This window comes from Aureobasidium pullulans, assembly GCF_000721785.1.
Source record: "Aureobasidium pullulans EXF-150 unplaced genomic scaffold scaffold_25, whole genome shotgun sequence".
In the NCBI taxonomy this organism is placed as follows: domain Eukaryota; kingdom Fungi; phylum Ascomycota; class Dothideomycetes; order Dothideales; family Saccotheciaceae; genus Aureobasidium; species Aureobasidium pullulans.
The window spans coordinates 12,121-39,893 of NW_021941045.1; the positions used below are offsets into that span (position 1 = coordinate 12,121).

Below are 27,773 nucleotides of genomic sequence, written 5' to 3' on the forward strand. Positions count from 1 at the left end.
CGAAGATTACCTACCTTGCGCGACGGTCAAATAACGCGGTATCAATTTTCTTGTATTGCAGGGATTTGTCCTGCTAGTCATCGCACCTATTCAGGAGCGTTCGGACGCACCTTGCGAAGATAACTTACCTTGCGCGACGGTTAAGATTCGAGAAACGACTTTGATTTCTCTGCATTGCATTTATATATTTATCCTGCTCGAGTAGTCATCGCAGCTGTCGGAGAATCTTCGGATAAGGCTTGCGGACACTACCTACTATGCGCGATTATTGATGACCTTAGATGGCCAATCTTGAGATTCGTCCTACTATTCGTCGCACCTCTTAGACAGTCTTCGCAAAAAGCATGCGAGTGTAGCCTTCTATGTGCGAACATTCTGAGAACATGGCCAAGATAGCCTCGACGTTTTCCATTATCAATCATCGCACTCATTAGAGTGTCTTCGCAGTAAGCGTGCAAGGGTGGCCTTCTATGTGCGAACATTCTGAGAACATGGCCAAGATAGCCTCGACGTTTTCCATNTCTCAGACCTTAAGGAAATCAGTATTAAGGTTCAAGTAGCTTTGATAATGCTTCAATACGAACCGGATCACACTAACAAGCAATCAGGAGATATAGAACCATCGGGTCAATGATACCCATGATGTACAGTCAAGCTAGCGGAGGATATCGTTATATGCACAGTGGTATTTTGCTCTATATGCATCACTGACCTGATGACCTCCTTTCCACGACCACCCTTGGCTGGAAGGCTAGGACGAACTCTGCTGATCAGTTTTCGAAACTGCACAAAGCTACCATTCATCAGCACAATGACCACATGCATGCCTGTTACGTTTTGGAGGAAAGATACTGATTATATATCCATTTTGTGAATGGAAGGTATTTTCTAAGAGAAGCAACACTCTGATACGCAGCACAATGCTTCTTGAAAGGGCTTGATCAATCCGAGAGAGACCAACTCAAACGATGCAAACGCGCCAAACACAAACTCACCAAGTCAATCCTCCTTGCTGCCCCTCCCTCTTCCACACATCAACAAAAGAGCACGCGCACGCGAACGTGAGCTGACAGATTTGAACACCCTCAACACCAGCTTCGCAATGTGGGTCATGTCTTTCCTCTTACTATTCATCGTAAATCTGATACTATATTCAGACCTTCCATCATGGTCGCGCTGCCACGTCCCACCAGAGACGTCATTGACCGCGCCAACTCCGCATCTAGAAAGCTCCAAGATCTCCTGGATGAACAAGAAGAACGCTACCGTGATGGCCTTGACGATAAGTCTCGCCGTTACTTTGTTGTCGACAAGGCTCGCCTCGAGCGCGAGGTCACTGCAGCTGCCATGGCCCTCGCAACAGCCGCCAGCAGGGCCTTGAACCAGATCCGTGCCACCTGTAACAACGACTACTGGGAGGTATCTCCGCGTGAGCGCGAGCGCGAGTCGCAAAAGATCAGGCACTACAAGACCAAGCTCGAAGATCTATCTTCGGACGGCTTGTTCAGCAAGTCGGACTTCCGAAGAGCCTTCCGCATCGCCAACAGCGGGGGCTTGCCCGAACTTGACATGTTCGAAGTCTACGAGGACGAGGACGAGGACTCGGAGTAAGGACGAGATCGCAACACCCCAAGCATGTGAGTGGGCTCCAAAACGTCATGGAGAAAAAGAGCATACTGACCGGTCCAGGCATGACCAGATCTTACCATCTCTATGCGTGGATGGCCGACAGACTTTGAGGCTGTGAAAGAATGACTCTACACATTGGAGGGGAGTTGCAGGAGGCTACGAATTCAAAGGAATTGACACAAAGACAAGAAAGATGTTTACCAAAAATAAATCAAGCATTTGCTCCCTTTCATCCTTGTTGTTGCTTCGTGATGTTGTCATGACCAAGGTTTGGTGAATGCGACACGGCGCGCTTGCTCGGCAAAGTCCGGATGCGACCGGACCCTGAACGAACGAGCTCTTCAGATTCAAGCATCTACCTGCCTGTCAATCAAGCACAACAACCAGACTCGTGTGCGCACTTGTAATTCCCTGGTATAAGCCCTTTTGCAAGGCCATGCATGCTGCCCCACCCAGCTCACACCGTTATCGAGCACCACTCGTCCTCCGCCATGATCAACACTTTTACACCAATCCCGTACGCACTCACGAACCTCTGGACATCGCACGATTGGAAAGAGAAAAGAGCTTGGAATCACGGTTGATCTGGTAGGGGTGGAAAGAACGCACAACTCCACTCGGTATTCTATACTGTCAACTACACGCAAATCTTCCTTTTCTTGCCGCTTGCAGAACTCTGCCTCGACGCCATGTCGGCTCCGCTGAGTTCTTCTCGCAGTTGCTTGAAGGTGTCGATGAGTGCGGAATGTCCTTGATTCGCCAGTATCAACTGGGTCCGAGTCTTCCCCAGCTCGTCTTCCGTCGCAATGAGCGTCTCTTCCAGGTTCAGGTACTCCACTGCAATGTCGATTTTATTCGCTTGGTACATCTCCATCTCCTTCAGAATGGTGCGAATATGTAAGATCTCTGCATCATTCGTGTAGATCTCTTGATCAACTGCGTCGCTCCGTTCGATCTCTGCACGACGACGAAGACCCTGTTCAGTGATGTGCTGTTCGCATGCGGTCCTTGCCAACCCTTCCGCCGCTTCTCGTGCAGATCTCGCTTCCTCCAGTTGTTTGTCTCTTTCTCGGACTCGTGCTTTCTCAGTGTTGACTTCGCCTTTCAACTTCTCCATCTCCTTGTAATACACCTTCTCAAGCATCTTCTTGACTCGAACTTCTGCGTCTTGATCTGCCTTTGCGAGGTTCTTCTTGGCAGTTTCTGCGTCAACATTTGCATCCTTTGCATCTTTCTCTGCCTCCAGGACCCTGAAATAACATGCGTCTGACAGCTCTTGTTGGATTTGGGCCTTCCACTCTTCACACTCTTGTGAAATCTTGGCTTTCCAATTTTCCTTCTCTGTCTCGTACTCTTTTCTGATTTCCAGTTCAAGCTGTTGTGATATAGCTTCCGTATCCACGTCAACTCTTGTTGGTTCTGCGACGGTTGGAATATCGTTCGTGGCTTTTGCGGACTCGACGGTCTTCGATTTGACCAATCTGGGGAGCAGTCCTTCCATCCAATCGAAACACTTCGGTGTGCATATTTCGAAAAACTCCTGCATGCCTGAGAGGAGGACTCGGATGCATGGATAGTACTCAAAGTCGTGAGGGGCCTCCACCCTGCTTACAAACTCGAGCATCTTCACGGCCCGCTTGACTCCTTCGTCGCCACCAAGATCTTGTATAGACTTGTCGAGTCTTCGTTCCAGCTTTTTGAGATGCTCAGCTTTGGTCTTTTGCTGGCTGTGTAGTGTGACGACGGTTCCATTGTCGAGGGCTTGCAATAACTCGGGATTGTGCTTTTGCGCGAATGCAGAAAGATTTCGTGACTTCATTTCGGGGAGGATTACGAGGAGAGCGTTGATAGAATCGCGACAAAAGACGAATGGGCTGATGATTTTGCCATCGTAAGTCGGCCACGCATGCACAGCCATATCTCCCAACTCTAGAGGGAAGGAGCACCCATATCTCCCAAATCTGACGTGAAAGTTACGCAATCTGGCTGGGGTAAATGTTGATGCGACGAAGAGGATGTCGAAACAATAACGGGCTCTATTTATGTTCGTTCATGCATCGGTGATATCGTGTGCTTGCAAATGGTTCCTCTGTTACCCATACACCAACGCGTACTGCAATACCTCTCTCTTCCGATTTATGCAGCATGAGAGGGTCTCGTATCGAAAATGACAACGCTTGCTCTGTGCAAACAATCCTTCCGACCAGCCTTTCGTCATCCAACTTGTATCAAAACTCACAACACGGTTTGCGCATCCAATTCGTGTAGTTAGTGAATGCATCAGTATAATCAGCATCGGTGAAAGTGGGGAAAAGTGAAAGCGGAAAAAGTAACAACGAAAATACACACATTCGCATTGGCTTTCAAGGCTATTCACCTCCACCTTCACTCACCTTGGCAGCACAATATAAGAAAAGACGCGCAGCACTTTCTCCCTCTTCATTCCTTCCTCCATCTTTCCTTCCTCCATCTTTCCTTCCTCAACCTCCTCAGTCGACAGATTCCGTCCACTCTTTGGACAGATCTCGTTGACCATTTGCACAACCAAAAACAACATCGAAATCATCCCAAAAAATACCAGTCGGTAAATCTGCCCACACTTCCATCATTTTCCCACTCCTAACAAATCTTCACCAGACATGCCGCGTGCCAGACCTTTCGCAGGTGTCATCGGTGGTCTCACAGGCCAGAAGCGCCCCGTTCCTCTTGACAACACCGAAACAACTCAGATCCCAAAGCTTCAAAAGATCGACACATCTGAAATCGAGAAGGTGAGGCTCCATTCTCCCATATCTATCATCATCTTTTCTGATTCCATCCAAAGCGCGTCAAGGATCTCAAAGCCGAAGCCAAGGCAGAACTGAAGGTCCTTGATTACTCGAAGTTGCGTATCGCTCTGCACAGTGTCAACAATCTGAAGAAGCAAGGCTGGATCGTCAATGGAGACGAGGCCAGAGACCCATATCTGAAGGAGATGAGATTCGGCTCTCGCCGCCTGAAGTGGTGGCTGAACACCAATGACATTTCCATGACCAAGACCATCCGCGCAGACCCATACTTCGCAGACGATGCTATCTTCGAAGACATGTTTCCTAAGGAAATCTCCCGCGTCTTGTTATTCTTGGCTGTCTGCCAATCGGTCAACGAGTTTGTCAATCACATTCCCGACATGGGTGACGAGATGATGCAGGCTGAGAGATACTTTGAGGAACACAAGAGCGTCAAATTCCCGGACGTCTGATCCAAGATCTGGGTTTGCGGACACGCGGCCATGCACCGCAGCGGATAACATGGGCTGGGAGATCGATCGGCGCAGGAAGCAAGACCGGCACAGAGAGCAAGGCCAGGTACTTGGAAGACAGCAAAAAGTAACAAGACCCAATAATGAAAAACCATCTCCTACTCTTTGCGTCTAATTATCTCGTGTTCTCCGTGCTGCTGTGACTTATGGGAATACGCCGAACGGCCATGACTATTCCATCTCACAGAATTCACAAGGTTGTATTTTTTTACTCCAACACATTTTATCATTTTTTTGTGCTTTTATGTTTTATCGAAAAAAAAAAGAAATCGACCCATCCGTCCTCAGATCTGGGGTTGATCAAGACTACTTGCCTCGCCTAGATCCCCTCATTCGTTGTTGTCGTCCTCGTCAGCTGTACTTTCATCTTCATCCGAATCTGTGTCCTCGTCGCTGGAGTCATCACCTTCGGCCCTGCGAACTTGACGAATTGGCTCATCGAGACGTACGAAGAGATCTTCCTCGAGATCCTCGAGACCAAGATCTGACTGATCGTTAAGCATCGCGTATAGATAGGGAATATTGTGCCAACGTGGTAGAATGGCAAAGGCGCGCCAAGTAGGAACCAAAGCCTGAATCTCCTGAACGCTGCTCGATATAGCCTCAGTCTTGACCCCTTCGGATCCTGATTCAGACGTAGCCGGGGATGCCGGAGCATCTGTCATATCGGCATCTGCATTAGTAGACTCGGGATCTGTGTGCATAGGTGCGAGCGCAGAAGCTTCGGGCTGGATTGTATCGTCTGGCATATCGACATCTGCAATCGCAGACTCAGGCTCTGTGGGCGTGGATGTAAGTGTGAGATCTACGGGTTGGTTTGTAGCATCTGCGGTTCCGGTATCATGGTCATCGTCGGCTTCAGATTTGGGCTTGAGTCTCACGACTTCAGGCTTGTAGAATTCGTCGCTCTCGGCAAAGTCTTCCCAGAGCCAAGTGTCATCCCGGTAACAGAGGAGTTGTGAGATCAACCAAACATCCCGAAGACGTTTCATGAAAGCAAGCAATTTCTCTCTTCCGCCGTCGTCTTCATCCTCCCATTCATGAGATTCATTGTCAACGAAAGTTCTTGCGGCAGTTGTGACAGTCCAGAGCTCCTGGAAAGATTCGACACCGTGCTCTAACTCCTTGACTTCCAGAGCCTTGAGAGGAAACGGGTGTATTCTTCCATGATTGAAGGGATAGCTGGGATCGGTATGATGCTTTGGGTATGTGAGTCGTGTGGAGGGATATTCCTCCATGAGACCGGCGGCGTCCTCTAAGATCTGAATCAACTTCAGAGCATGATACGATGCGGATGGGATGAAAACATTCCCAATCTCAGCCCATCGATCCTTGAGTAGACCTGCGAAGCGGGTAGCGATGGCCTTATCATATTCCCAATTGTAGTGGACCATCTCATAGAGCACGTAGCGTGCGGGCGAGATCATGGCCTCGGTGAATCTGCTCGGATTGCGTCGTTTCATGCCGCGGACTCTGAGAACGAAATCGTGCATGTTCATGAGTTGGCGGAGATCGAATGTAGACGCTCTCTTCGTGTGGCCATGGATGTCGTAGATCGCCTTGTGGATGTCTTGGCCTCTGTCGTTCCCCGACTGCCACTTTTTACGGTTGTACATGTCCTGGCAGACGAAATGAGGTCGTTGGCTGAGATCTTGGACTGATTGGGGATTGGCGGCCGAGAAGTTTACCGGGATCTTGATAGTGGTGGTCTTCTCAGGGTCAGTCTTCGTAGGGACGATGATCTTCACATCAGCGAATTTCGCAGGTCGGGTCTTGTCGCCGTGGAGCATGTGTTTCAACGTTGTGGTGTTTTGACTCAGGGCAGTGCTTTGTGCATCCTTCATTCGCTCTTGGATAGATTCGGGTAGGTCGTGTCTGTACACCATCTGATGGAGCAGCTCGGTCGTCTCTTCCGTGAACTTTGCATTATCGACGTCGTACCCGTCGCCATCATGTGATCCGTGGATACGTGTGGTGGAGGCTTTGGGGTTTAAGCGCAACACCGCAGATTTGTGCGTCGTCATATCTCGGGGATCGAGGAGATCAGGGTCCTCGATCTCTAGAATCTCTGCCAGTATTCTTTCGAATCTGAGGCCCATCGTGGTAAACTCCTTGAGTGGAAAACCGCACGAGCCGGCGAAGCCTCCCTTTTCCGTAAAGTACTTCAAGATGGTTGGAGTACTGTAATGTTTGTGGATTTGGATGGCGCGGGAGATCTGAGCAGAAGAGAAGATTATCTCGTTCTCGCCCTCATTGTCTTCGCCCAGGTCCTTTCTCATATTGGCCTCGAAGTTTTGCAGATGCGACAACCCGGTTTCGCCATCTCGGTTAGTGGGGTGGATCATTGGGCGGAAGGTGTCCAGGTCGTGAGGGCTTCGGCGATCGGCCTCGGGGACCGGAGGCAGTTTCAACAACACACGACCGTTTGTGGACTTGTCAGGGTCAGAGTGTTTCGATTTCTTGTTGGCAGCCGGGGAGGATTCCGAGTCTGAAGGGTCTTGGTTGGCACTCTTTCTCTTGTCACTTGACAGAGGCTGCTTCTTTTTCGCAGCTGCCTTGGGTCTGGCCATGGTGAAAGATCTGTCCTTCCTTGTCGATTAGGTGCTTGATGAGATCCAGGATATGTAGAGTTGAAGCGGAGCGGTATGCGGAGAGTGTCTGCGGAAGGATTATCAGTATGCTTGTAGATCTGGTGAGTGTGTGGGAAATCAAGCTCACTTTCTTTATCACAACTGAAGCAGCGTCTGACTGACACGACAATGGTGACTGCCTATGCAACCAGATCTTGAACTGTCGATGTCAAATCTGGCAACTCTTTGACCAAATCTGGCACTTTTATGGTCAAATCTGAAGATGGTGGTGGCAAGGCTGGGCGACTGTTTGTGGTGTTGTTGTGGTGCAAAGAAAGTGTGGTGGTGGAAGCGGAAGAAGAGAAGGTAACGCTGAAGTGAAAGTACTTGAGCGAGAGGAAAGGACCTCCCAACACGAATAGAAGTCGTGCTACATGTGAATGATATCACGAACCAGGGAGAATGATCTTAAAACGCGGAGATGCTTTCACTTTCCCATTTGTGAGTGAAATGAAATTTTGTTTCTACGGTCCACGCGTACGTTATGAATTAAGCGGTTCGAACTACAAATAACACTTCTTATGCTGTGCTGTCGGGCAGACGTGACCTCTTAGCACAGATTGTTGTACAACGCTATGATGCTGATGAGTACTCGTATGAACAAGATAGAAACAGACGGAGGTCCTCGTGGCTGAATCCCGGCGAAGGAAGAAGCCGAAACGCACGGGCCACCAGAAACGGCCCAGCCTCGCGTCAATTGCCAGCCTCCTCTGAATAACCAATGCAAGGCATGACATGACATCCGCCCTGGCACAAGGTGCACAACTCCTCCCACCTCCATCATCCTGTCCGTTCCGTTTTGTTTACCATATTTGAAGCCCGTTTGTATACCCATATCGCTTCTGTCCGTCGCCCACTTCTTGGATACACATATTGCTACTGCAAATCACTTGGATCAACACGGCGCCAGAGATCGCGCCCTTTTCGTGTTTCGTCGCGTTCCGTTTTGTTGTTGTCGACAAAGATATCGATCAAGCTTGTCTCAAGCTTGTCGCCAGCGCCAGGGTCATCGTCAGGACGATATTGTTGTCGACTTGGACGATTGTGTCGGCCGGTCCAAGCTGGCATTTGTTTGCTGCCGCCGAAAGAGACGTCCAGCTTTCACTCTCACTCTCGTCCTCGCCCTCGCCCTCGCTCTCACCGCCAGCCATCATGAGAGACGCAACCACCCCTCCGCCGCCCTCTGCGCCTCTCAGAACTCCTCCTACCCCTAAACACGGTGCTGGCTATCATTCCTACGACCCCTACTCAGTTCCTAGAAGGTCTCAGAGAGTCTTGCTGTCGCACAAGAACAACGACAAGGACACAAAGGCTGCTCAATCCTCCTTCTCGTCCCAAAAGTCCACCCTTTCGCGCACCGAATCATCACACACACTCTCGCCTCCTTCCTCGCCAGCTGTCCACCTCCCTACACACCAGCAAACTCCTGCGCGACTCACTCCTGCACGTCAATCGCTCTTTACGCGCAACAGACCTGCCAACACAAACAACAACAACACGCTTTCTGACGTGTTTCCCACCCATTCCTCCTTCCCAACCCCCGTTTCAATGGTTGCCACCCATCACAAGACTCCTCGCAAGCTCGACGCTGCTGCTCTGAAGTCGACTGCGCGCATCCTCAACTTCAAGCCCACTACCACCAAGGCTCCAATGATCGCCCGCAAGAAGGCCAAGTCCCGTCTCACTCTTGACGAGGACGATGTCCATGAGGACGTCAACATCTTCACCGATGTCCAGGACCGCGTCCCAGCCATCGACACCACCGAGGACAATCCCTTCGTTGGTCCCAGATGCACCACTCGCGCTTCGACTGCTCCTCCATCATCCATGGATGTCGACATGGACGATGCCCACACCAAGAAGATGGGCATGTTCTATGTCTTCCGCGGCAAGAAGATATGGCGTACTTACGACGACAAGAACGGTGAGGACGCTGCCGACTCGGACGCCTCTACCGGCTCCAACGACAGTCTCAAGCGTCAGGCCGGCGCCGCTGCCTCCCGCCCTCTGACCCGCACCAAGTTCGTGCCTCGTCTGCTCTTTCCCCCCGCCGCCAGCGACAACGACGCCGATGAGGAGGCCATGACCGATATCGAGGAGGAGATCAAGCCCATCCCTACTCCCGCTCTCTTCGGCGCCGCCGTCCAGGCTAAGAAGACTCCCTCCAAGAGAGTTGGCGCTCACCCTGCCACCCCTCCCTCCTCTCACCGCCAGCTCCGCTCGGCTGCTGAGCAGATCTCGGTCTTTGAAGGTCCTCACCATGACCTGAACCACGTCCTCAGCTCGCCCTCGGCCACTCCTATGCCCAAGAGGGTGGCCTCGCCTCCTCTCTTCGCTGGCTGGTCCCGCGCCAAGGATGCTGACGAGAAAGCCCCTCGTGGCCCTCGCGGTGAGAAGCGTCATCGCGTTACCATGTCAGAGCCCGATGTGCCCGCTAAGCGCGCCCGCAACAGCCTCTTCTCTGACAGTCATTGATCGACCGCCGCCAAATCAACTTCATTTCAATCATCGTCTTTTCTGTTTTTTCAGTCTTCACTGTTCTTCTGCATTGCGAAACGCATAGCGCGTATGGAAATCGGGAGTTTATGGGTTTGGTCAGTGCAAGTTTGGGTTGTTTCTACATCCTTCACTTCCTGATCTATGGCGTTTACGAGATTAACGCATGGCATCTTTCTGCACTTTGCACCTTTCTGCATGGTACAGCTGTCTTTCGAAGAGGAGGACAACATCTTTGTGTGCACCCGTCATGTTTTCCTTTCCTTTTCTGATATCCAACCATCCCTCATTCTGCTGATTGAGGGCTTAGATAGTCTACAAAGATGCGATCCTGTAATATACCCTGCCATATAGGCATACAGCGATCGTACATCATGAAATGAAATCATCAGTTGTGTTAACACAAAGACTTGTCTTCTATTTTCCTTTGTGATGTTTTGGTCTTCTCTGAGTTGTGCAATTCACGACCTGATCAATCTCGGTGATCTCTAATCCGTTCTAGTTAATGCTGTTCGCTGACCCAGTTCGCAGATTCACATTCATATCGAGCACTGCTTTCACACAAGTGTCAGTCAAACACCGATCAAGCGAAGCCCGCAGTCTCATGTCTTCTGCCCATATCTTCCATCTTTTTCCACGAACGACTAGGTAGCTTCTTCTCGACAACCCGATTTGGGCGATTTGAAAACCCGACTGAGGCAGCCAGTATCTTCACTCTCACATCTAGAACCAATTCTAATACTTCAAAAAGCCTACTCGATCAAACACATCATCCAAGCTTGAGCTCATCAACTATACTCTATTAATTCCTCGCCGCTTCCACCACCAACGCCTAGCTTATTGGAAGTTATTCACCATCACAGCTTCACCACGTCTCACTGTGCTGCATACAACCATGCCACCTCTCCACGAAAACATGACCGACTATGAGATTCTCCAGGAAGAGATCTCGGTCAAGGTCCAAGAACTGGAGATTCTGAGACGCAAGCTCGCGATTGAATATATCAAGAGACGTAGAAAGGGGAAGAAGGAGGTCCAGCAACAGACCACCGACGAAGAGGAAAACCGTGAGGGAGCTGAGAATGAGGATGACAACGACACAAGAGCCACCAATGCCGGTAGAGCTGCACCTGGCTCTGTTGCCTCTGCTATGGAAGTCGACATGAAGAATGTATCTGCCAATACTGTCACCGTCAAGCCTGAGCCAGAGGATGAAGAAGACCGCCCAGCAGGTTTCATCGACATGGTTCTGAAGAAACCGTCCAAGCCGTCGAATCCATCGAGCAAGCCTGTGGGCCTTGTTTTCAACGACGAGAAACCACAAGCCCCACTGCCTCCGAAGCAAACTCTTCGCCGCACTCGATGCGTTCGCCAAAGACACCTTGCGCCCGAACTTCCAATGCCCGATCCTGCTCGTGAACTCAACAGGCCGCCGACAAAACGTCCAGCTACCACTGCAGCAGCATCATCTCCCCACTCCAATGGCAGTCCCAATCCATCGCCCGGAGCAACAAAAGTCAAGGCCAAAGATAAAACTGAAGCACAACCTCGCCCACTCGCTTCCAAACGCCGGAAAACAGCATCAACACCCTCCTCTCACACCCTACCATCTCCACCATTTCTCACGCCACCTTCTCGTCATCTATCCTCACCCTCTTTACCTGCTCCCCCTTCCCCAGCTGCATCTTCTTCCTCCTGCGCCTCTTCGCCTTCCCCACCCAGAAAGCCTTCTCTATCACCTCCCGTAGAAAACGCATTGAGCTTTTCCTTCGAAGCAGGAGATGTACCCCAAGAACCACGACCTGCGTATTCAGGAACACAGATTAATAAGGAAAGAGAAAGGGGAAAGAAAGGGGAGAAGAGGAAGATTGTCATGTTGGGGGTTGATGGGAGTACGAAGGTGGTTGAGGGATAGGATATGATGGGGTGGGGAAGATGATTTGGGCATGGTAGAGAAGGAAAATAAAGAAGGGAAAGTTACAGCGAGGTTCATTCGAAGAAAAGAGGTTATAAATGGATGTGAGAGGATGATGGAGATGCTGGATAATTTTACTAGATCACATTATCATGCATTGACCTACCATCGCTGTGGTCCGCATTATCTTCTCTCTGTATCGCAGTGCTGTCGAAACGAAAGTTGTCAAAATGTAAGGTGTGTTTCGAGATCTCTTGAAGGTCCAATGAGAGTCGAAAGCATTCAAATCAATTATCACAATCACCCATTATCCCACTGATCAACTCATGCTTTAATAACCATCTTGCATTACTACAACATCTACATCTACATCTATTTACCATCGCACCTCCTCTCTTCTCTAGCCAACGTGACAACAATGCCGTCTACTCAACCTCTACCCTTTCTCCTTTCCTATCATACTTCCCCCTTACTACCTCCTCACCCAAACACACCCCCTTCTCCTCTCCATCGGCCCTTCAATCCCAGAAATAAACCTCATTTTATTCTTCTGCCAGTCGATCTCGGCGATAGCTTCACGACCGCGTTTATACGCATTTGTGATATCTCGGGCGGGATAGCGAGAGCGTTCGATGGGGCGGATGGAGTTCCATATGAGGGGTTCGTAAGGGAGGAATGGGATTGTGTGTGCGGGTTCGGTGGTAGACTCTTTGAGGGTAGGTAGGGTGCAGGGAGGGGGTTGAGAGAGAGTGGAGCGGAGAGTTGGTATTTGGGTAGAGGGGAAGGGCGAGTGAGAGGGAGAGGGAGAGGGAGGTGATTGCTCAGGAGATGACGGCGAGGGTAGGGAGGAAGAGTTAGACGAGACTTGTGGTAGGGAGTGCTGTTGGAGGATCTCATTGTCACCAAGGACTTGCTGGTTGTTTTGACCTGAGAAGCGCTCTGGGTCGGCAGGAGGGTTGCCATCTTCGTTTTGCTCGCCATAGCAATCTCCATTGCCATGATCTTGAGCCGGAGCTTGGGTGTGGCCTTGGCCTTGACCTTGACCAGGACCCTCCTCGTCTCTGTCGTCCCTTTGTCTTCTGAAGAATTGTGCGCGGACATCCTCATCAGAACTGCAATCTGCGTCTTCATCATCTTCCTCATCCTCACCCTCATTCTCCTCGACTTCCACTTCTTGCCCCCCATCAACAGCACCTGCAACAACAGATTGAATGTTCCTGGCTGTGGCAGCAGCTTCATCAGCCTGATGCAGAGCACTGTTGGCAGCTTCGTGCAAAGCTCCATCTTTGCATGGTCGCTTGAGGGACCGATTGCCATGTGCCTCGGGTCTGCCGTGACTGGGATCTTGTTCCGAGTCATGAGGACGTTTGAACTCCAATGGAGCATCGGAGGAGGATCCAGAAGACGAGAGACCCATCCTGTTGCTGGGGATCTCTGGAAGGCGGAGAAAGCGGACCATACGCTGAGGCTGGGGTGCTGCCAAAGCATGTGGCTCGTGTCGACGTGGGCTGTATGATCGAGGCTCAGCAACCCTCTCCTGCTCCCTTTCTTGATCCAATCGTATGCTGCTCAGCTCGACTCTCCGCTGCACTGCTGTTTGTTCCGGTCGCTGCTGGAGAGCGAGTTGCCTCGCCTGAGCTTGCTCCGCCTCAGCCCGCTGCGCCTGAGCCCGGTTCCAGCCAACCTGCGCTTGCTCCTGTTCCTGGTACATTTGCATTCGATCCAAATATGCCTGATACGAAAAGTTGGGGACTTGCGTTGTCATTTGAGGTATTTTGCTGTGACCTGTGTATGGCGTTCCATACCCATCCGTGTGTGCTGGGGCATACTGAATCGGAATCATGTAAGAAGACTCATATGGACCCGTATGATACCCACTTTGTGGCGCTGCTGCTATGCCAGGTTGCGTTGGAGCGTACATGCTTGGTTGTCCACCCTGTATACTCTGATGTGCAGGAGGCCGATATAAATCCGTACCTCGAGCTCCAGGGGCCTGCATTGGCGAGGGCGGTCTCGTGTTAGGTCCCTCGTCGGTCCTGGGGAGGATGGGACGCTTGGGCAGAGCCCCTTTCTTTTTCAACTCTTTGTATCTTTGCGTACGCTTACGAGGGGCCCTTGCTGGTGGCACCGATGATTCGTCTGTTGTGCCGTTGGAAGACTGATCTGGGGGTGTACCTGCCGATTCATCTGCTCTGCCATTGGGAGACCCAGTTGGAGGCTCCCTTGAGGTTCCATCGCTCGACATCGTTTATTGGCGCAATGCAGCAAGGTTTTGAGGTGGAGAGTGATGACTTGACGAGATAGTGATGAGATGCTGACGAGAGTATAAGAATTTGCGATGAATTTGGTGATGATTGTTAGGACCGAGATCGGGATTTTTTCACGTCGGAATATCTGTAAAGTTAGCAGAACGAGGAACTCAAAGAACGAGAATTATAGATCAAAATCGTGAAGCGACTCATAATAATGTGAGTCCTTACCATGAGGGAAGTTAGAGTTGCAATAAGCTTTAGGCTGTTGGCCTGGTGTGCCTGACTCACCAGGCGTCGAACTTGGATCTCGTAGCCCCAACGCGCTCGCAAAACCACTGTCGCAATGCAGAGGACTATTCAGATGGCTGAAAATGTCCAGTGAGAGTCCTCAGGGAGGCGCGCTCTCAGCGGGCAGCTAGATTATTAACAAAAACATCGTGCATCTTGATGCGAAGTTTTATCGTGATCACGACGTCGGAGAGGTGATCAAAACGTCTTCAGCATTCATCTTTTACCTACCAGCTAGTTTTCGAGCGGCCAGTGTTCTCAAACCATGTCCGGAAGCATGTCTTCATTGTTGGAACCCATCAAGCGACGCACCGTCGTGAACAGTGGCCTCTACATCATCCATTCTTCTCTATTCATGACCGAGACTTTCAATGTTGCTCACAGCCTCGTCTCCAGTTGATGGAGGCGACATCGTTTCGTGACCGCCGGGTTTGACGACGGACAAGGCAGTCTGGACTCGGCTGACGAGAGTTGGGATATGGACAACTCTGGACGTGGACGACTCCGTACCAGCGGGCTTACGCTTGGAAGGGTCGTACTTCTCGGGCGAAGAGTTGTATGAACCATACGTATCGAACCTGTCCTCGGCCGATGTACTCCAGCGTGAAGTGGGAGACGTGTTCTGGGATGCGGGCTTCTGGTCGAAGGCATGATTGTGTTCGCCGTGCATGAGGAAGTCTAGAGTTGCAGGATGTATGCCGCCATTGTAGAGAGCTCCTTTGAGTCTGTTGTAATTTCTTTGGACTTGAAGCTTGATCGTGTCAGTATCTGACGTGCGCTCAACAGACATCAACCATTACCAGCGTCTCGTATTCGAGTGTCGAGATGGTCACTTGGCCAGGATGATCAAGTTTGCCGCACTGTGAGCACTGTTCCACGTCAAGACATGCCTATTGCAGGAAAATATGATTTGCTTGCTGGTAGAGGCCTGCCGCTCGTCAGTATTGCTTCGGCAGTAGACGCGACAAGATTCGAATACTTTTGTGCATTCGGCCTGAAAGAGTTGATCCTCGGATTGAAGGCCATCATGCGCGAATAGCACAGAATGCGGTGAACATGCGGTAAGGTCGACTGTGTTTTACGATTGGATGGCAGCAAACGAAGAAGTCGAGTAGGTGGCCACTGCCAAAGTCGTACGGAAGGAAAGCGTCAGAGAACGCACGAGGATTTCTTATGGGGCGTCTTGAGTCCGCTACTGCTTCAACATCAATCCCACGACAAGATTAGCTGAAGAAATTATAAGAGCTTGGACGATGACACGTTATCAACTGGGACATCAGCTTTATTACACTACTAATGGGTAGTAGTCTCAGAACTCCCGCCGCTTTGTGCATCTCTGCGGATAGTCAAAACCGCAATGACACATGTGCTGAATAAGAAAGCTTCAGGCGTTTGCTATCATCACTTCCCGGAGGAGGCGCTGGAAAGCCGGACTTGTCGAGCAACCCGACTGCCCACCGCTCCATGTCAGAAACCATTCTGGCGGTGATGTTGAGAGAAATCGGGTTGTTGCATTGAGGAGTGCGCACCTTGCATGACTGGAGATGAGCGTCGCTGAACTGGTGCTGGATGTCACCGAGCGAAGACAGCTTCAAACGATCCGGTTCACACAGCAAGGAGGTCGAGTTCTTCTTAGTGTAGAAGTATAGCTCGTCAGTATGTGCTTCTCGGATATGCAGAAAGCATGCTTCTGTAATTTACTGTGTTCGTTCGTTCCAGAGACAAGTCGTGCAATGGACTTGAGGTCTTGAATGTTAGAAGCATGCCATTGTCAAAAGGCACGGTGTTTTGTCAAATCGCGTGACCGTCCTGGGGAAGCCGTCGTGTTACAGGCTCTCCTCGAACATGAAGGGCATTCTCGACAGAAGATGCCTGAGGACAGCACTGTGCCCACCCTCGTGATGTTCATGTTCCTTATGTTGATCTGAGTCGATGCACAAAACGAAGGCACTCCTCCAAGAATGTCGTCCAGGTGGCACTGCTGTTCACGAAGAAACGCCGAAGACGGGCGCCAAACCCGATCGGGAACGCGCCATCCGCGTCCAACTTTTGGCAGCGACCTTTGCGCCCCATCATCAACTCTTCTTAATGGAGCAACAAAATGCAGTGATCATACCGCCGCCGGCGAGCAGCGCAGCTGTTCCGCCATCAAAAAAACAAGCTCTAAAATCACTGGCTGAAGGCGGCGCTGGAGACGGATCAATTTTCCAACAACTCACAAGCAATCCATTTTTCACTGCAGGTTTCGGCCTTGCGGGATTGGGTGCTGCGCTGAGAATTGGACAACAAGGACTGAGGAGGGGAGGAGAGTTATTGAAGAGGCGGATGTTGGTTGATCTTGAGATTACTCGACATGATGAATCTTATCCGTGGGTCCTTAATTGGATGACACGGCAATATCAGAAGTCGCTCTCAGAAACTGCAGAGACCGTGTATGTTATGTCTTCATGCTAGATTTTGAACTTTACTAATTTGCAACAGGAAGCCAGGAATCATGGAAGCTCTGATCAGGCGTTTCACACCAGGCCTACACCATCTTCAAATCAAGACAGCAAGTCAGAAAACACCTGGCGGAGCATCACACACACACTTCTCTCTGGTACCTGGACACGGAAAACATATTCTGAGGTTCAAAAACGCCTTCATTGCTGTAGATCGCCAGCGTGAGGGGAAATCTTTCGACGCCCAAGGTCAACCTTTTGAAACCATCAAGCTCACCACTCTCTACGCACACCGTCACATCTTTGAAGACATGTTCTCAGAAGCGCACTCTCTATCTATGCAGAGTATTGAAGGAAAGACCATGGTCTACACTTTGAGAAATATGCAATGGATGCCTCTGGGAGACGCCAAGCGCAAGCGACCATTCGATTCTGTTGTGTTGGAAGAAGGCATGGCAGAAATGATCAGAGATGATGTACGCGAGTTCTTGAACGCTCGTACATGGTATCTCGACCGCGGAATCCCTTACCGAAGAGGTTATCTTCTTCACGGCCCTCCTGGTACTGGCAAGACGTCTTTCGTGCAAGCGCTTGCTGGAGAATTGGACTTTAGCATTGCTATGCTCAGCTTGAGTCAGCGTGGTCTTACTGATGATTTGTTGAACCATCTCATGCTGAACTTGCCGCCTCGTACGTTCGTACTTCTGGAAGACGCAGACGCTGCGTTCAACAACCGCAGGCAGCGCGATGAAGACGGCTTTAGTGGAGCCACAGTAACTTTCTCCGGTCTGCTCAACGCACTTGACGGTGTTGCAAGTGCAGAAGAGCGCATCGCATTCATGACAACCAACCACATCGAACGACTTGACGATGCACTCATCAGACCAGGCAGAGTAGACATGACGCTCCGCCTAGGCGAGGCCACTCTATGGCAAATGGAGCAGATGTGGGACAGATTCTACGCTCCTCTCGATCCCGATGGCAGCAAGAAAACTCTTTTCCTCGAACGTGTTGAGCAGTATGGTCTGATCAACTCCGTCAGCACTGCTGCAGTGCAAGGTCTATTCTTGTATAACAAAGACGACCCCGATGGCGCTGTGAATATGGTTGGACAACTGCTTATGGCGAAAACACCCACCATGGAGGTGCCCAAGAAGAACTAAATTGTGTGTATAGTAAATTTGTACGAATATGATTGTTGATATCCTCGTTTCGTAACCAAAAGCTCTTATCTCGTTGAATATGGCTCTGTTTTTGAAAAGTATTGTGCCTTTTGATAGGACTCAAGTAGCCCTCTGTTAGGTGGACGAGAGTCCGCACAGCATCGCTTTCCGTAGTGGTTTCATACTAGGGGCAAGAGGCGGCGAAGGTATGAAGCACATCGCTGCCTCTCGTCATGATCTCGCTTCCTCTCCCTCTCGACCTACGAAGCGAGCCCTAGACGTACTCGTCGACATTAACCTCGTTCCCGTAGTCGAGTACCTCGCCCTCTGCAACTAGAAAGCACATGTAGGGCACTGAGGTGTGGGCAGCAGCCGCAAACTCGAGGACGCGATAAAATCAGAGTCCTCAGCGATGATGGAAAAGAAAAGGATTGGATTGTGGGAGGATGGAGAATATATAGTAGTTTTTTAGTGGAGAAAATCCCTTGCTTTTGAGTGAAGGTGGTTTTGCTGTTTATGATAGATCTTTGCTTGTGCTCTCGAGTAGGCTGTACAGGCACGTTTTGGCTTGTCAAAATGCAGGAAGGGTTTGGGGATTGGACAGGGGTCCAAGGAGATGAGATACAGAGTAGTGAATGCGTAAGTCTTTGAGTTTCTATGGGATGGTTTGGCGGTTCTGTCGAATGTGGTTTTATACAAGGCAATTCTATGCCTTGAGACGATGTCCTTGCATATCCTCCTGTGCGTCCTTGATGAGGAAGCTGTACCACCATAGTGTCGGGAATACCGTCATCAAATGCCAAAGACTGTGTGCATCGATAGCTCCCCACCAAGGAGGGAAATCAAAAAGTTCCAAACTCATGGCAAGGATGACCCATGCGACGATCAAACCAGGCCATGCCGCCCACATGCGCTTGGTCTTTTGGTATCTGCTGATACTGAACCAACTCCAGATCAAGTTCTGGATAATGCCGACCGCGACATTGGCGGCCATATTGTAGGTATAGTCGAAGCGCCAGAAGGACAAGTAGCAAATATGTGCCGTGTAAAGAACAGCACACAGCAAAATCCAAGCGCGCAGCACAGAGCTACGTTTCGGTGTATCCTTATCCAATCTGAAAACCCTCACCACACTCAAAAACAAGCCATACATCACACTAGCCCCAGCACCGAAATAATCCAACTTTTCCGTAATCGCAAAGTCGCGCGTGTGGAAGACGCAACTGAACAGCCATGACGCGAGTCCAAAGTAGCCAAAGCCGAGGTAGAATTTGCGCAGAGGGTAGGAGGCGGGTACCTTTTCGCGGAGGACTTTCATACCGTGATCGTGGGCGAGAAAGTTGAGGAGGGAGAAGATGACGCTGAAGGGTTCTTGCATGCCGAGGAAACGGTAGAAGGGCCATTTGCCGTGGAATTGAAGGACCGGTTGGCGGTAGGGTGGGTCACGAGCGAGGCGCGTGTCGGTGACGACGTGTTGGCAGGTGTAGTCGCATTCAGACGGGCAGTCCCAGAGGAGGAGGCGGTGTTGGAGGGCTGTTGTGTATATCCATGAGCTTCTTGTTCTTGTCCTTTTGCTTGTTTCCTTCTCTTTGTATGTGTTCTTCTTGGCTCGGCTATATGGGGAGGCGCTTACAGATAGAGGGACCGCCGGGTACGCAATTGGTGGCCGTACATGTCTGTGATGGTTGTGTTAGCCAGCGAGCTCCGGTGTGCTGTCGCAAGTGAGTTGACTTTACCTTGACGCATTCTTTGAAGTCTGGCAGACGGTCGCCCAATGATGCGCTGACTGTTATAGCCAGCGCTGCCACTACAGCAGCCCTTAATGCGTTGCTCCGAAGCTGCATGTTTGTGTATCTGGGATGCTTCAAGGTCTCCTGAGATTCCGGTCTGTACTTGCCGAGGCTTGGACAGCTGCGGGAAATTGATGAACGCTAAAGTTTGACAAACAAACATATGATTGGGCGTCTGGCGCAGTGGTAGCGCGTCTGCTTTGCATGCTGAAGGTCTAGGGTTCGATCCCCTAGTCGTCCATTTCTTTTTGCCGTTTCCTCTTCATGCCACCTTCCCGTGTGCTAAATTCTGTCACTTCTAGCCATCTCCCACGGCCATGCCCGGGGTTATTTAGTCTGTAAAAATGCACAATATTTTTAAGATCTCTCTAGTCGTCTGCAGAGAGGCGCTAAGTATCACACTCTTAGCGGAGGGCTGCACTAATCTTAAGAAAACATTGTGCATTTCTACAGGGTGCGCGTGACAAAGTTTAGCATACGGGGAGGCAGGGCTTATTGATCTGCTTTGCCATCGTGGAGCTCCTTGTCTCCGAGAGCTTGTTGGATGACTTACTCGAGTACATGCCACCTAGCCCCGCATTAGTAAGACCAAACCCGACTCAATTTTTCCTCCTCTGCATCATTCGAAGGGTTCAACCGAACCACCCAAATCGTAGCTTGCGTCTCACGAGTTTTGACGGGCCATACAGGCAAAATCGCAGCACGTCGTCATGAAAAATCTCCAGAAAGCGGCCTCGACGGCGTGATCTTGAACGTGAATGAAAGTCTATCCATCCAGCAACGAGGATGATTCACAATTATACTGTGCATAGAAGCGTGCCCACGTCGACAATGACATTGCTTGTGATATTGCCATTGGCTTTCCGCTTTCACTTTTTCATTCATCAAATCCCATTGTCGAGCAGCGACTCACTCACCATTGTTCTCAAATATCGAGCTTCGTCATTCTCACTTCGGCTTTGCCTTCTGATCATCACAAACTTCCGGCTCTTACTCCCAGACCATCTTACCAACAACATACATCGCTGAACATATTCATCTCAAATTCGCGCGGCAGATTTCCAACTCAGTCCAACATCCACCATCTACTTCACAGACAGATCATGCGTTTCAAGAGGTAAGATCTGTTATAGATTGCCGTCTATCAAATACTAAGTCAACCCTCACAGGCTCCTCAAAGCACTCGGATTGTGGTATGAAAATGTCGCCGAACACAAGCACAAGTGCCAGATCCACAACCCGTACCATACCTGGAGCTTCTCGGACCTGTCAAGATCTATCAAGGAGCGTGGAATCAAGCTGCCTCAAAATCGCAACAAGAGACGCGGCAAGAAATGCAAGAAGAAGCGCACACCTAAATCTCTTCGCAAGGCACTTGTGAAGGCCGACAAGTCCTGCAACTTCCGTCTTATGGACTTACCCACTGAGCTCCGTCAACTCGTCTATGAAATGGCTATCCCCAATTCCATCAGCCAGTCGGAGTATGAGATTGGAGCAAAAGTCGAAAAGATGCCAGCCCTCCTCCACACTTCCAGTCAGGTCCGCAGAGAAGCTTCCCCCATCTTCTACCGCAACAACTACATTAAACTGCGTTTGATGTCACCATGCGAATCTCGCCCGATTTATAAGTGTCGTGACAGATTTGAACACATAATGGGTCGCAATCCTAGCATTTGGCTACCGAACATCGATTCCTTCCAAGTCGAGAGCCTTAGATTTGTCTCCTTCAAATTCTTCTGGGACTGCACCAAGCGCCGAATCAACATGGACCTCAGATCTAACGATGCCAGCCATTGGACTGTACTCGTCTGCTTCTTCAAGTTATGCACGCACTCTCACGAACAGCTCACCCTCGGACAGTGGAAGAAGAGATTTGAGTCTGAAGGAAAAAGCGACATGGCGCAGCGTGTACTCGAGCTTATCATTGAGGGAAATGATATGATTCGCGGGTTCAAGGAGATTTGTGCATGGGAAACTCGCAGGCAACTGACCATCCCCGCTCTTCAGACCCTCTCGATGAACATGGCAGTTTTCCTCAGTAAGGTGCCATGTTTCGATGGCGGTCGTTGGTAGAGACCATCCAAAGAGGATGCCGCTAAGCATAACTCACAACTTGCGCATGCACATGGCCGTGAGCAACAGATGAAAACAATCGATAAGATATGGACACGAAGTGGGAATTTGGGTTTAGGGTGGGACGGGCTGAGCGTTGATTTAGTCAATTGCTCATGGAAAATATCCAAGTTATACATTTCGAACCGATGAAAATTGAATGTCATGGTCTAACCAAAATCACAAACACATTTCAGCTATTCAGGGTAGCGTTCTGAACATCGTTCTTTCCTGTCAAAAAATGACATTCAAATTCTACATCCCCACCTTCTTTCCTTCCACCTTCTCTCGAGACACAACAACAACAACCATCTGTCCAGATTTCGACATATCCTGCCCAGCTTTCGGCTTCATCATCGTCGTCGATGGCAGACCTGATTGGATCACTCTACCTCTTACGCCCTAACATGGTCTCGTCCTTCAATTCAAGTGCCGATGTTTCATGGATCTTGGAGATGCCTAACGAACTTATCGACAAGATCATCTCAGATTGCGACACCACCGTCCTCCACAACCTGAGGTTGACATGTAGCACAATGCTCCGAATCTCCCTCAGACTGTTTTGCCGAAAGTACTTTACAGAATACCGCGTCGAGTTGACCAGAAAGAGCTTGGAATCTTTGGTGGAGGTCACAGCACACTCTGAATTCGCTCCGTGCATACGCCAAATCACCATTGGAACCTGCAATCTCATTGGACACAGCGGAACCGAAATCGATGGCCTTACATGCGTTGCCCTGCTATCAAAGGCTTTCGTGAACTTGGACTTCTCAAACAACAGAGTCGTTTTTGGCATTCACGACGAACACTCAGAAACCCTTCAGCCTTTCGTGCAGCATGCTTATGGTTTGGGCGTACGGTACAACGAGACTCGGGATACATACCACCAGCCTTTCTTAACCCTGGATATCATCAGACGATCATCGCTTGCTACCGGTTTCCGCATCGATGGTGCCAGACTCAACATGAGCTCGAAATTCGGTACTCTCCCACAGCTTATGCGTATGCATACCGAATACGAGAGGTTGTTCTTCATTGCGCATAGCGCCAGGTACTCTACAACGGGTATCCATATCCAGATTTCTGGTGAGAAGCCAGCTCTGCTCAAGATCCACTCGCACGGCAAGCGTCTCGAGATCTCAGGACAAGCCTTTGATGGTGTCGCAGAGTATCAGGCATTCTACCCTTATATGCATACCGATCCACAGGAGCATCTCACCTCGATGCGTTGTATCATCGATCAATGTTCTCTTGAAGTCGTGAGCATTAAGGATTCCCTTGCCAACCCGCTCAAATTGGGAGGCTTCTTTCGTCACAATCAGACATCTTTACGCTCCCTGGAATTGATTGACATACACCTTGTGTCGGAAGCCGGATTCGATGCCGTCAGAGACATGTTCCTGGTCTTAAAGGACGAGACGGACCTCCAGACCCTGATACTGCACGATCTACATCTCAGAATCGGTACGAACTGGTACAAGAACACAAAGACAGTTTCCAGGATCTCGCTCGAAGGAGACGTTGGGATCAAAAGTGGCTTGAAGGATTTGATGGGAGCCAATGATACTTGGAAACTCGTTGATGGTGGAGATCTGAGTGTGAAGGGGTGATCTGCAAGAATATGTCGAAGAGGACAACATCAGAGTCGATGAGAGCACAAAAGGGTGGATCTGGGCTTGGGCTGCATGTCTAGATCAGGAATAGGGTGATGTTCTTACTCCTGTAACGCGGAGGAGATGGATGCACAGGCAAGCGATGAATTATGAAGGATATACCAGAGCATTGTAAAGAACAGACACAATTACAGCATTGTTGTGCAAAGCATGATCAATGCTTCTTGTCTCCTGCTACATTCCTTCCATCACAAACGTGAGCACTAAACATCTTAGACACAAAACGACACTCTCATCATAATGGGTATATGGCAGCGTATATCGATACCTGAAGCGAGTGGGTGAAGACGGACATGGGGGGTGGGACAAAGGTATTGGAATAACAATGAAAGTTCATATGTTTCAAAAGTGCTCGCTCTCCGGGTCAACCTTTATATGGGTGTTGAGCAAAAGCACAAAGGAAAAACTACTCCTGTCGTACGATGTGAGATCGTCAATCGGGGTTTCGCGGAGACTGCAATTCATTCAACCTTTCACATGTAGTGAGCGTACAGTCGTAAACATTCACTTATTCTTCGACGCGCTTCGCTTTCACACGCGCAGCACTGACCTCTTCCCTTTCTCTAATTTTCTTCTTCCTTCCTTCATACCACTACCACAGCAACACCGTGGTGTCAGATTCGTCGACTTATTCGGACAGACTCAGTATTCACCTTGTCGTCTCATCACGGCACACATTTAATTCCTACAAGACAAACACGCAAAGATCTCCAGAGCGCGTATGTGACCAGATCTGGAGATGGTTGTGGTTCTCACTGACACATTTGGATAGGCATTACCATGACTACCAAGATGGAAGAGCTCCAAGCACTTGAGAAGGAGCTGCTCGAGGAAATCAAGGAAACCAAGAGATTGAATGAAATCCTCCAAGACCAGATCAAACGCGATGAGGTCGAGATGCCCGTCCTCCCACAGGGCAACGAACTCGAGAAAGGTCTCGCAGCCACCAGTCGTTTCATCGCCGCAGTCGAAGCAGCCAAGGCCAAAGACCCAGGCACCGACATCGAGGAGATGGTGGCTTGTAGATCGCCTGAGATGCTCCAGGTCGTCAAAGACATGGCTCGTTACAAGGAACTCATCTTCGTCTATGTGAGTTCCAACTTCCTTGGATCATTGGTACATGTGCTAACTCTTTGGTCAGCGCTGGCTCACAGAGCCCGTCGGCGACAGCCAGATCACTCTCCACCAACGTCATGGACTCGACAAGCTACCCGGCATCGCAGCGGCAGAGATGCCAGAGAGCGTCTTCATCAACCTCGAGTATTACCATCAGCGCTTGTTCGATCCTGAAAATGGCACAATGACCGTCCTCCACAAGCTCTGGCGCCTTGACGATCACGGTATTCCCGTCACCCCCTTCGGCGCCGCTCTGCACGAGAACTTCGACAAGGCCGTGGCCGCCGTTCCTAGAGCAATCCAGAGAGACGAACATGGCATGATCATTTACGGCCTGGAAGACTTGTCCCTTGCCACCATCCCCGAGATCGAGTTGACTCAACCCGTCGAAGATGAGGAAGATCTCGTCTAGAAGACCACACAGCCAATGGGCAGGACCTGAGGATTCGGAATGTAGAAACAGGTCAACAGGTCAAACACGGTAGCATGGAAGCATTCAAACAGGGACAGTCACAGATCAATGTGACCAAGGGCCGACACTGATGTGGAATTTCTTTATTCTTGCAAGTTGCAACTCAAATCAATCGATTAATTGAAGTCCTTTCAATTCTCTTGTCTTCTCTCAACACTAAGCTATTAATGATCTTGACCTCGTACACCGAGAAACATGTCTGTGAAACGTGCCACCAGATCAGGCAAAGATCTTGCCAGTCTCTCTGTGTGTTCCACTGCCTGTATCAAATTTGGAGCGAGGGCTTTTTCTCCCAGACGCTCAATTTTCCCGATTTGTTCCAAAAGTCGACGCTCGCGCTCAGCGTCCTCGTCAGCTCTTATCTTCATTGCGATCTTGAAAGCATCTACATTGCTCTGACGAGGTGTATGCTCCATGTTCCATCTCGCAAAACTACACCACATACTTGACCTCAATTTATATGCATGATGACTGCTAAGACCGGCTGGCCAATGTGAAAATCCACAACCGTTGCTGATATATCCTTGGCCAAGCAGGTGAAAAAGCACCTCTGCTGTCGATGTCTGATCTGGAGTGGAACACAAGAAGACCACGTACTGATGCAATCTGTACTTTCCGGGAAATAGGATTTGACAACAAGTCTGGAAAAGATTCATGATGTAATTGGAACTCTCATGACGGCGATGAGCTGCAAGTCGGTTCTCGACATCTACTCCGTATCCGAACTCCAGAATCGAAAGGGGTAGGGGAGAACGCGGATCCAGACTCCTTGCAATCACGGCAATCCTTGCCTTGGTCGCGTTGATGAAGATGCGGATTTGACATGCAGCTCGATTGTTCTCAATATATCTTCGTTTTCCTAGTTTGTACTGTCGGGACATGGCGTTGTCAATCTTCTTGATTTGGTCATCGTCCGTTCCATCGAGGTAGATCTTCATCAATCTCAGTGTGTTCTCGAGTTCCTCGATAGTCAAAAACTCTCCAGTATTTGCCGAACCGATGGCGTTGCAGTAGATACCTGGTCTCACTCGGTGTGCAGCTGACTCTGCCGAAAGGAAATCCAACACAGATCTGGTCGAGGGGTCTGTGAAGTATTTCTGCGAGATGTTGCCTTCCAATATTGCCTCCAGTACCGCAGAATGCGTTGAAAAGAGGACGGACGAGAAACTCCCAAGAAGGGCATCATGGTTGGTTTGTTGTTGATTTCCTGATCGATATTCGTTCACCAGAAGATCCAACAATGAACAAGGCGTCTCTTCCTTGCTGGCCTTGATCCATTTGTCATAGCCATCAAGTCTCAATCGGAGTCCCTCCTTGTCCATTGTCCTTTGCAAAACATGTGGATCTGGTATGTCCCCCCTCTTGATTGGTACGACGTTGATAGTATCCGATACACGTTGAGTCGCTTGGATCATCTCATGAAGTTCTTCCTCTGGCATGTTCCAGGCTTTCGCCGCGTTGGTGATGTCCCCATTGATATGAACGATCTCGTCTACGGTACTACAGATCCAGTCAGCCTCGAGCTGATGGATAGTGATTTTCTAACCTTACTCTTCGTCTGACTCGGTTGAGTCTGTACCCTCGTCCCTACTGCTGGATTCATCTTCGCTCGAGTCTGGAGAAATCGCATGCGGGTTGAATGCGAATCTGGCCGCCATAATTATGTTGTTTTTTGTTGATGCATGTCTGAAAGTTGTGTCGATGAAGAAAATATAAACAAGAGGACGCGGATGTCACGAAAGGGGAAGTAGCCACTGGTGTAGCGTTGAAACGCCTGACTGGAAAGCAGCGAGCCTTCCTTGATGAACATCAAGGGCGGGCCATGAAGAGAAAGGTCATGTTTACCTCAACTTGGAGTTCACTCATGTACAAGTGGATATCAGGCTTGTTCTGGATATATCCCTCTAGTCGCTGAATAACGAGGGGGGCTCTTACCGGACGTGTGCTAGACTTTACCGGATGTGTAGTCCAATTTCTTTGAACCCGTAGAGACTGGTCTTAGCACTGTTTTCCCTTACTATTTTAACTAATGTTAGACGTTTAATGGGCAACATGAAATAAACTTGCATTTTTTCCAAAGTTCACGGTATAGACTCGTTTGTTTTCCTACTATGTGTGTTCGGTATAGCTAAAGCTACGAGCATGTAGCTAAGTGTCGTCATCCTTAGTACGAGCTACTTCCTTAGTAGCTTTAACCGCCTCCTTATAGAGCACATTATTAAGGGTCTTTAGAGTAGCGTATTTAACTATCTAAGTAGCACCCCCTCTACTATAGCTACCTCTTATATGTCCTCCTCTTAGACTAGGTCCTCCTCTAACGTAGCCTTTAGTACTACTATAAGGATAGCCTTAAGGATAGCTAGTTAGTAGGGTTAATAGTGTTAATGTTATAGGGTTTAAAGGAGTAGCATTTAGTAACTAAGTAGGACGCTAGAATCTATCTTTAAATTAAGACTAAATACAATAGTTACTAGTACTACTAGTACTAGCTTAAT

General features: G+C 49.7%; 12 protein-coding genes across 12 annotated transcripts; 6 read left to right on the plus strand and 6 right to left on the minus strand.

Moving 5' to 3' along the window:
• Positions 1-2,000: 2,000 nt before the first annotated feature.
• M438DRAFT_408723 (uncharacterized protein) lies at positions 2,001-3,838 on the minus strand. The gene has a single exon (XM_029909969.1). The coding sequence runs from the start codon at positions 3,545-3,547 to the stop codon at positions 2,267-2,269; it is 1,281 nt and encodes a 426-aa protein (XP_029756526.1). The 5' UTR covers positions 3,548-3,838; the 3' UTR covers positions 2,001-2,266.
• Positions 3,839-3,915: 77 nt separating this feature from the next.
• On the plus strand, positions 3,916-5,030 carry M438DRAFT_408724 (uncharacterized protein). Its single transcript, XM_029909970.1, has 3 exons — positions 3,916-4,213; positions 4,267-4,400; positions 4,454-5,030. Exons 2-3 carry the CDS (start codon positions 4,269-4,271, stop codon positions 4,868-4,870), a joined length of 549 nt encoding a protein of 182 aa, XP_029756527.1. The 5' UTR covers positions 3,916-4,213; positions 4,267-4,268; the 3' UTR covers positions 4,871-5,030.
• Positions 5,031-5,259: 229 nt separating this feature from the next.
• Positions 5,260-7,500, minus strand: M438DRAFT_338882 (uncharacterized protein; the record flags this gene model as incomplete). Its single annotated transcript, XM_029904162.1, has 1 exon — positions 5,260-7,500. One exon carries the CDS (start codon positions 7,498-7,500, stop codon positions 5,260-5,262), a length of 2,241 nt encoding a protein of 746 aa, XP_029756528.1.
• Positions 7,501-8,293: 793 nt separating this feature from the next.
• Positions 8,294-10,460, plus strand: M438DRAFT_348844 (uncharacterized protein). The gene has a single exon (XM_029906247.1). It carries the CDS (start codon positions 8,713-8,715, stop codon positions 10,033-10,035), a length of 1,323 nt encoding a protein of 440 aa, XP_029756529.1. The 5' UTR covers positions 8,294-8,712; the 3' UTR covers positions 10,036-10,460.
• A 491-nt stretch (positions 10,461-10,951) lies between these two features.
• Positions 10,952-11,971, plus strand: M438DRAFT_358800 (uncharacterized protein; the record flags this gene model as incomplete). Its single annotated transcript, XM_029907291.1, has 1 exon — positions 10,952-11,971. One exon carries the CDS (start codon positions 10,952-10,954, stop codon positions 11,969-11,971), a length of 1,020 nt encoding a protein of 339 aa, XP_029756530.1.
• Positions 11,972-12,443: 472 nt separating this feature from the next.
• Positions 12,444-14,216, minus strand: M438DRAFT_408727 (uncharacterized protein; the record flags this gene model as incomplete). The annotated part of the gene is made up of 1 exon (XM_029909971.1): positions 12,444-14,216. The coding sequence occupies one exon, from the start codon at positions 14,214-14,216 to the stop codon at positions 12,444-12,446; it is 1,773 nt and encodes a 590-aa protein (XP_029756531.1).
• Positions 14,217-14,860: 644 nt separating this feature from the next.
• On the minus strand, positions 14,861-15,301 carry M438DRAFT_358802 (uncharacterized protein; the record flags this gene model as incomplete). The annotated part of the gene is made up of 1 exon (XM_029907292.1): positions 14,861-15,301. One exon carries the CDS (start codon positions 15,299-15,301, stop codon positions 14,861-14,863), a length of 441 nt encoding a protein of 146 aa, XP_029756532.1.
• A 1,277-nt stretch (positions 15,302-16,578) lies between these two features.
• M438DRAFT_326220 (uncharacterized protein) lies at positions 16,579-18,163 on the plus strand. The gene is made up of 2 exons (XM_029903116.1): positions 16,579-16,943; positions 16,993-18,163. The coding sequence occupies exons 1-2, from the start codon at positions 16,600-16,602 to the stop codon at positions 18,113-18,115; spliced, it is 1,467 nt and encodes a 488-aa protein (XP_029756533.1). The 5' UTR covers positions 16,579-16,599; the 3' UTR covers positions 18,116-18,163.
• A 396-nt stretch (positions 18,164-18,559) lies between these two features.
• M438DRAFT_326222 (Per1-like protein) lies at positions 18,560-19,959 on the minus strand (the record flags this gene model as incomplete). The annotated part of the gene is made up of 3 exons (XM_029903117.1): positions 18,560-19,648; positions 19,749-19,791; positions 19,852-19,959. 3 exons carry the CDS (start codon positions 19,957-19,959, stop codon positions 18,822-18,824), a joined length of 978 nt encoding a protein of 325 aa, XP_029756534.1. The 3' UTR covers positions 18,560-18,821.
• Positions 19,960-20,692: 733 nt separating this feature from the next.
• On the plus strand, positions 20,693-22,186 carry M438DRAFT_368634 (uncharacterized protein). Its single transcript, XM_029908057.1, has 2 exons — positions 20,693-21,022; positions 21,075-22,186. The coding sequence occupies exons 1-2, from the start codon at positions 21,009-21,011 to the stop codon at positions 21,976-21,978; spliced, it is 918 nt and encodes a 305-aa protein (XP_029756535.1). The 5' UTR covers positions 20,693-21,008; the 3' UTR covers positions 21,979-22,186.
• A 2,102-nt stretch (positions 22,187-24,288) lies between these two features.
• Positions 24,289-25,404, plus strand: M438DRAFT_408731 (uncharacterized protein). Its single transcript, XM_029909972.1, has 3 exons — positions 24,289-24,409; positions 24,463-24,779; positions 24,832-25,404. The coding sequence occupies exons 2-3, from the start codon at positions 24,471-24,473 to the stop codon at positions 25,216-25,218; spliced, it is 696 nt and encodes a 231-aa protein (XP_029756536.1). The 5' UTR covers positions 24,289-24,409; positions 24,463-24,470; the 3' UTR covers positions 25,219-25,404.
• Positions 25,405-25,497: 93 nt separating this feature from the next.
• M438DRAFT_338891 (uncharacterized protein) lies at positions 25,498-26,936 on the minus strand (the record flags this gene model as incomplete). The annotated part of the gene is made up of 3 exons (XM_029904163.1): positions 25,498-25,534; positions 25,876-26,778; positions 26,830-26,936. 3 exons carry the CDS (start codon positions 26,934-26,936, stop codon positions 25,498-25,500), a joined length of 1,047 nt encoding a protein of 348 aa, XP_029756537.1.
• Between the last annotated feature and the right edge of the window lie 837 nt (positions 26,937-27,773).

What these genes read in the sequence shown, in the direction of transcription:
- M438DRAFT_408723 (XM_029909969.1), bottom strand. Translation starts at nt 3,547, where the DNA reads ATGGCTGTGCATGCGTGGCCGACTTACGATGGCAAAATCATCAGCCCA.
- M438DRAFT_408724 (XM_029909970.1), top strand. Translation starts at nt 4,269, where the DNA reads ATGCCGCGTGCCAGACCTTTCGCAGGTGTCATCGGTGGTCTCACAGGC. An exon ending in ACACATCTGAAATCGAGAAG is followed by an intron (nt 4,401 to 4,453) that starts GTGAGGCTCCAT and finishes TTCCATCCAAAG; the next exon opens with CGCGTCAAGGATCTCAAAGC.
- M438DRAFT_348844 (XM_029906247.1), top strand. Translation starts at nt 8,713, where the DNA reads ATGAGAGACGCAACCACCCCTCCGCCGCCCTCTGCGCCTCTCAGAACT.
- M438DRAFT_326220 (XM_029903116.1), top strand. Translation starts at nt 16,600, where the DNA reads ATGGAGCAACAAAATGCAGTGATCATACCGCCGCCGGCGAGCAGCGCA. An exon ending in TCAGAAACTGCAGAGACCGT is followed by an intron (nt 16,944 to 16,992) that starts GTATGTTATGTC and finishes AATTTGCAACAG; the next exon opens with GAAGCCAGGAATCATGGAAG.
- M438DRAFT_408731 (XM_029909972.1), top strand. Translation starts at nt 24,471, where the DNA reads ATGACTACCAAGATGGAAGAGCTCCAAGCACTTGAGAAGGAGCTGCTC. An exon ending in AGGAACTCATCTTCGTCTAT is followed by an intron (nt 24,780 to 24,831) that starts GTGAGTTCCAAC and finishes CTCTTTGGTCAG; the next exon opens with CGCTGGCTCACAGAGCCCGT.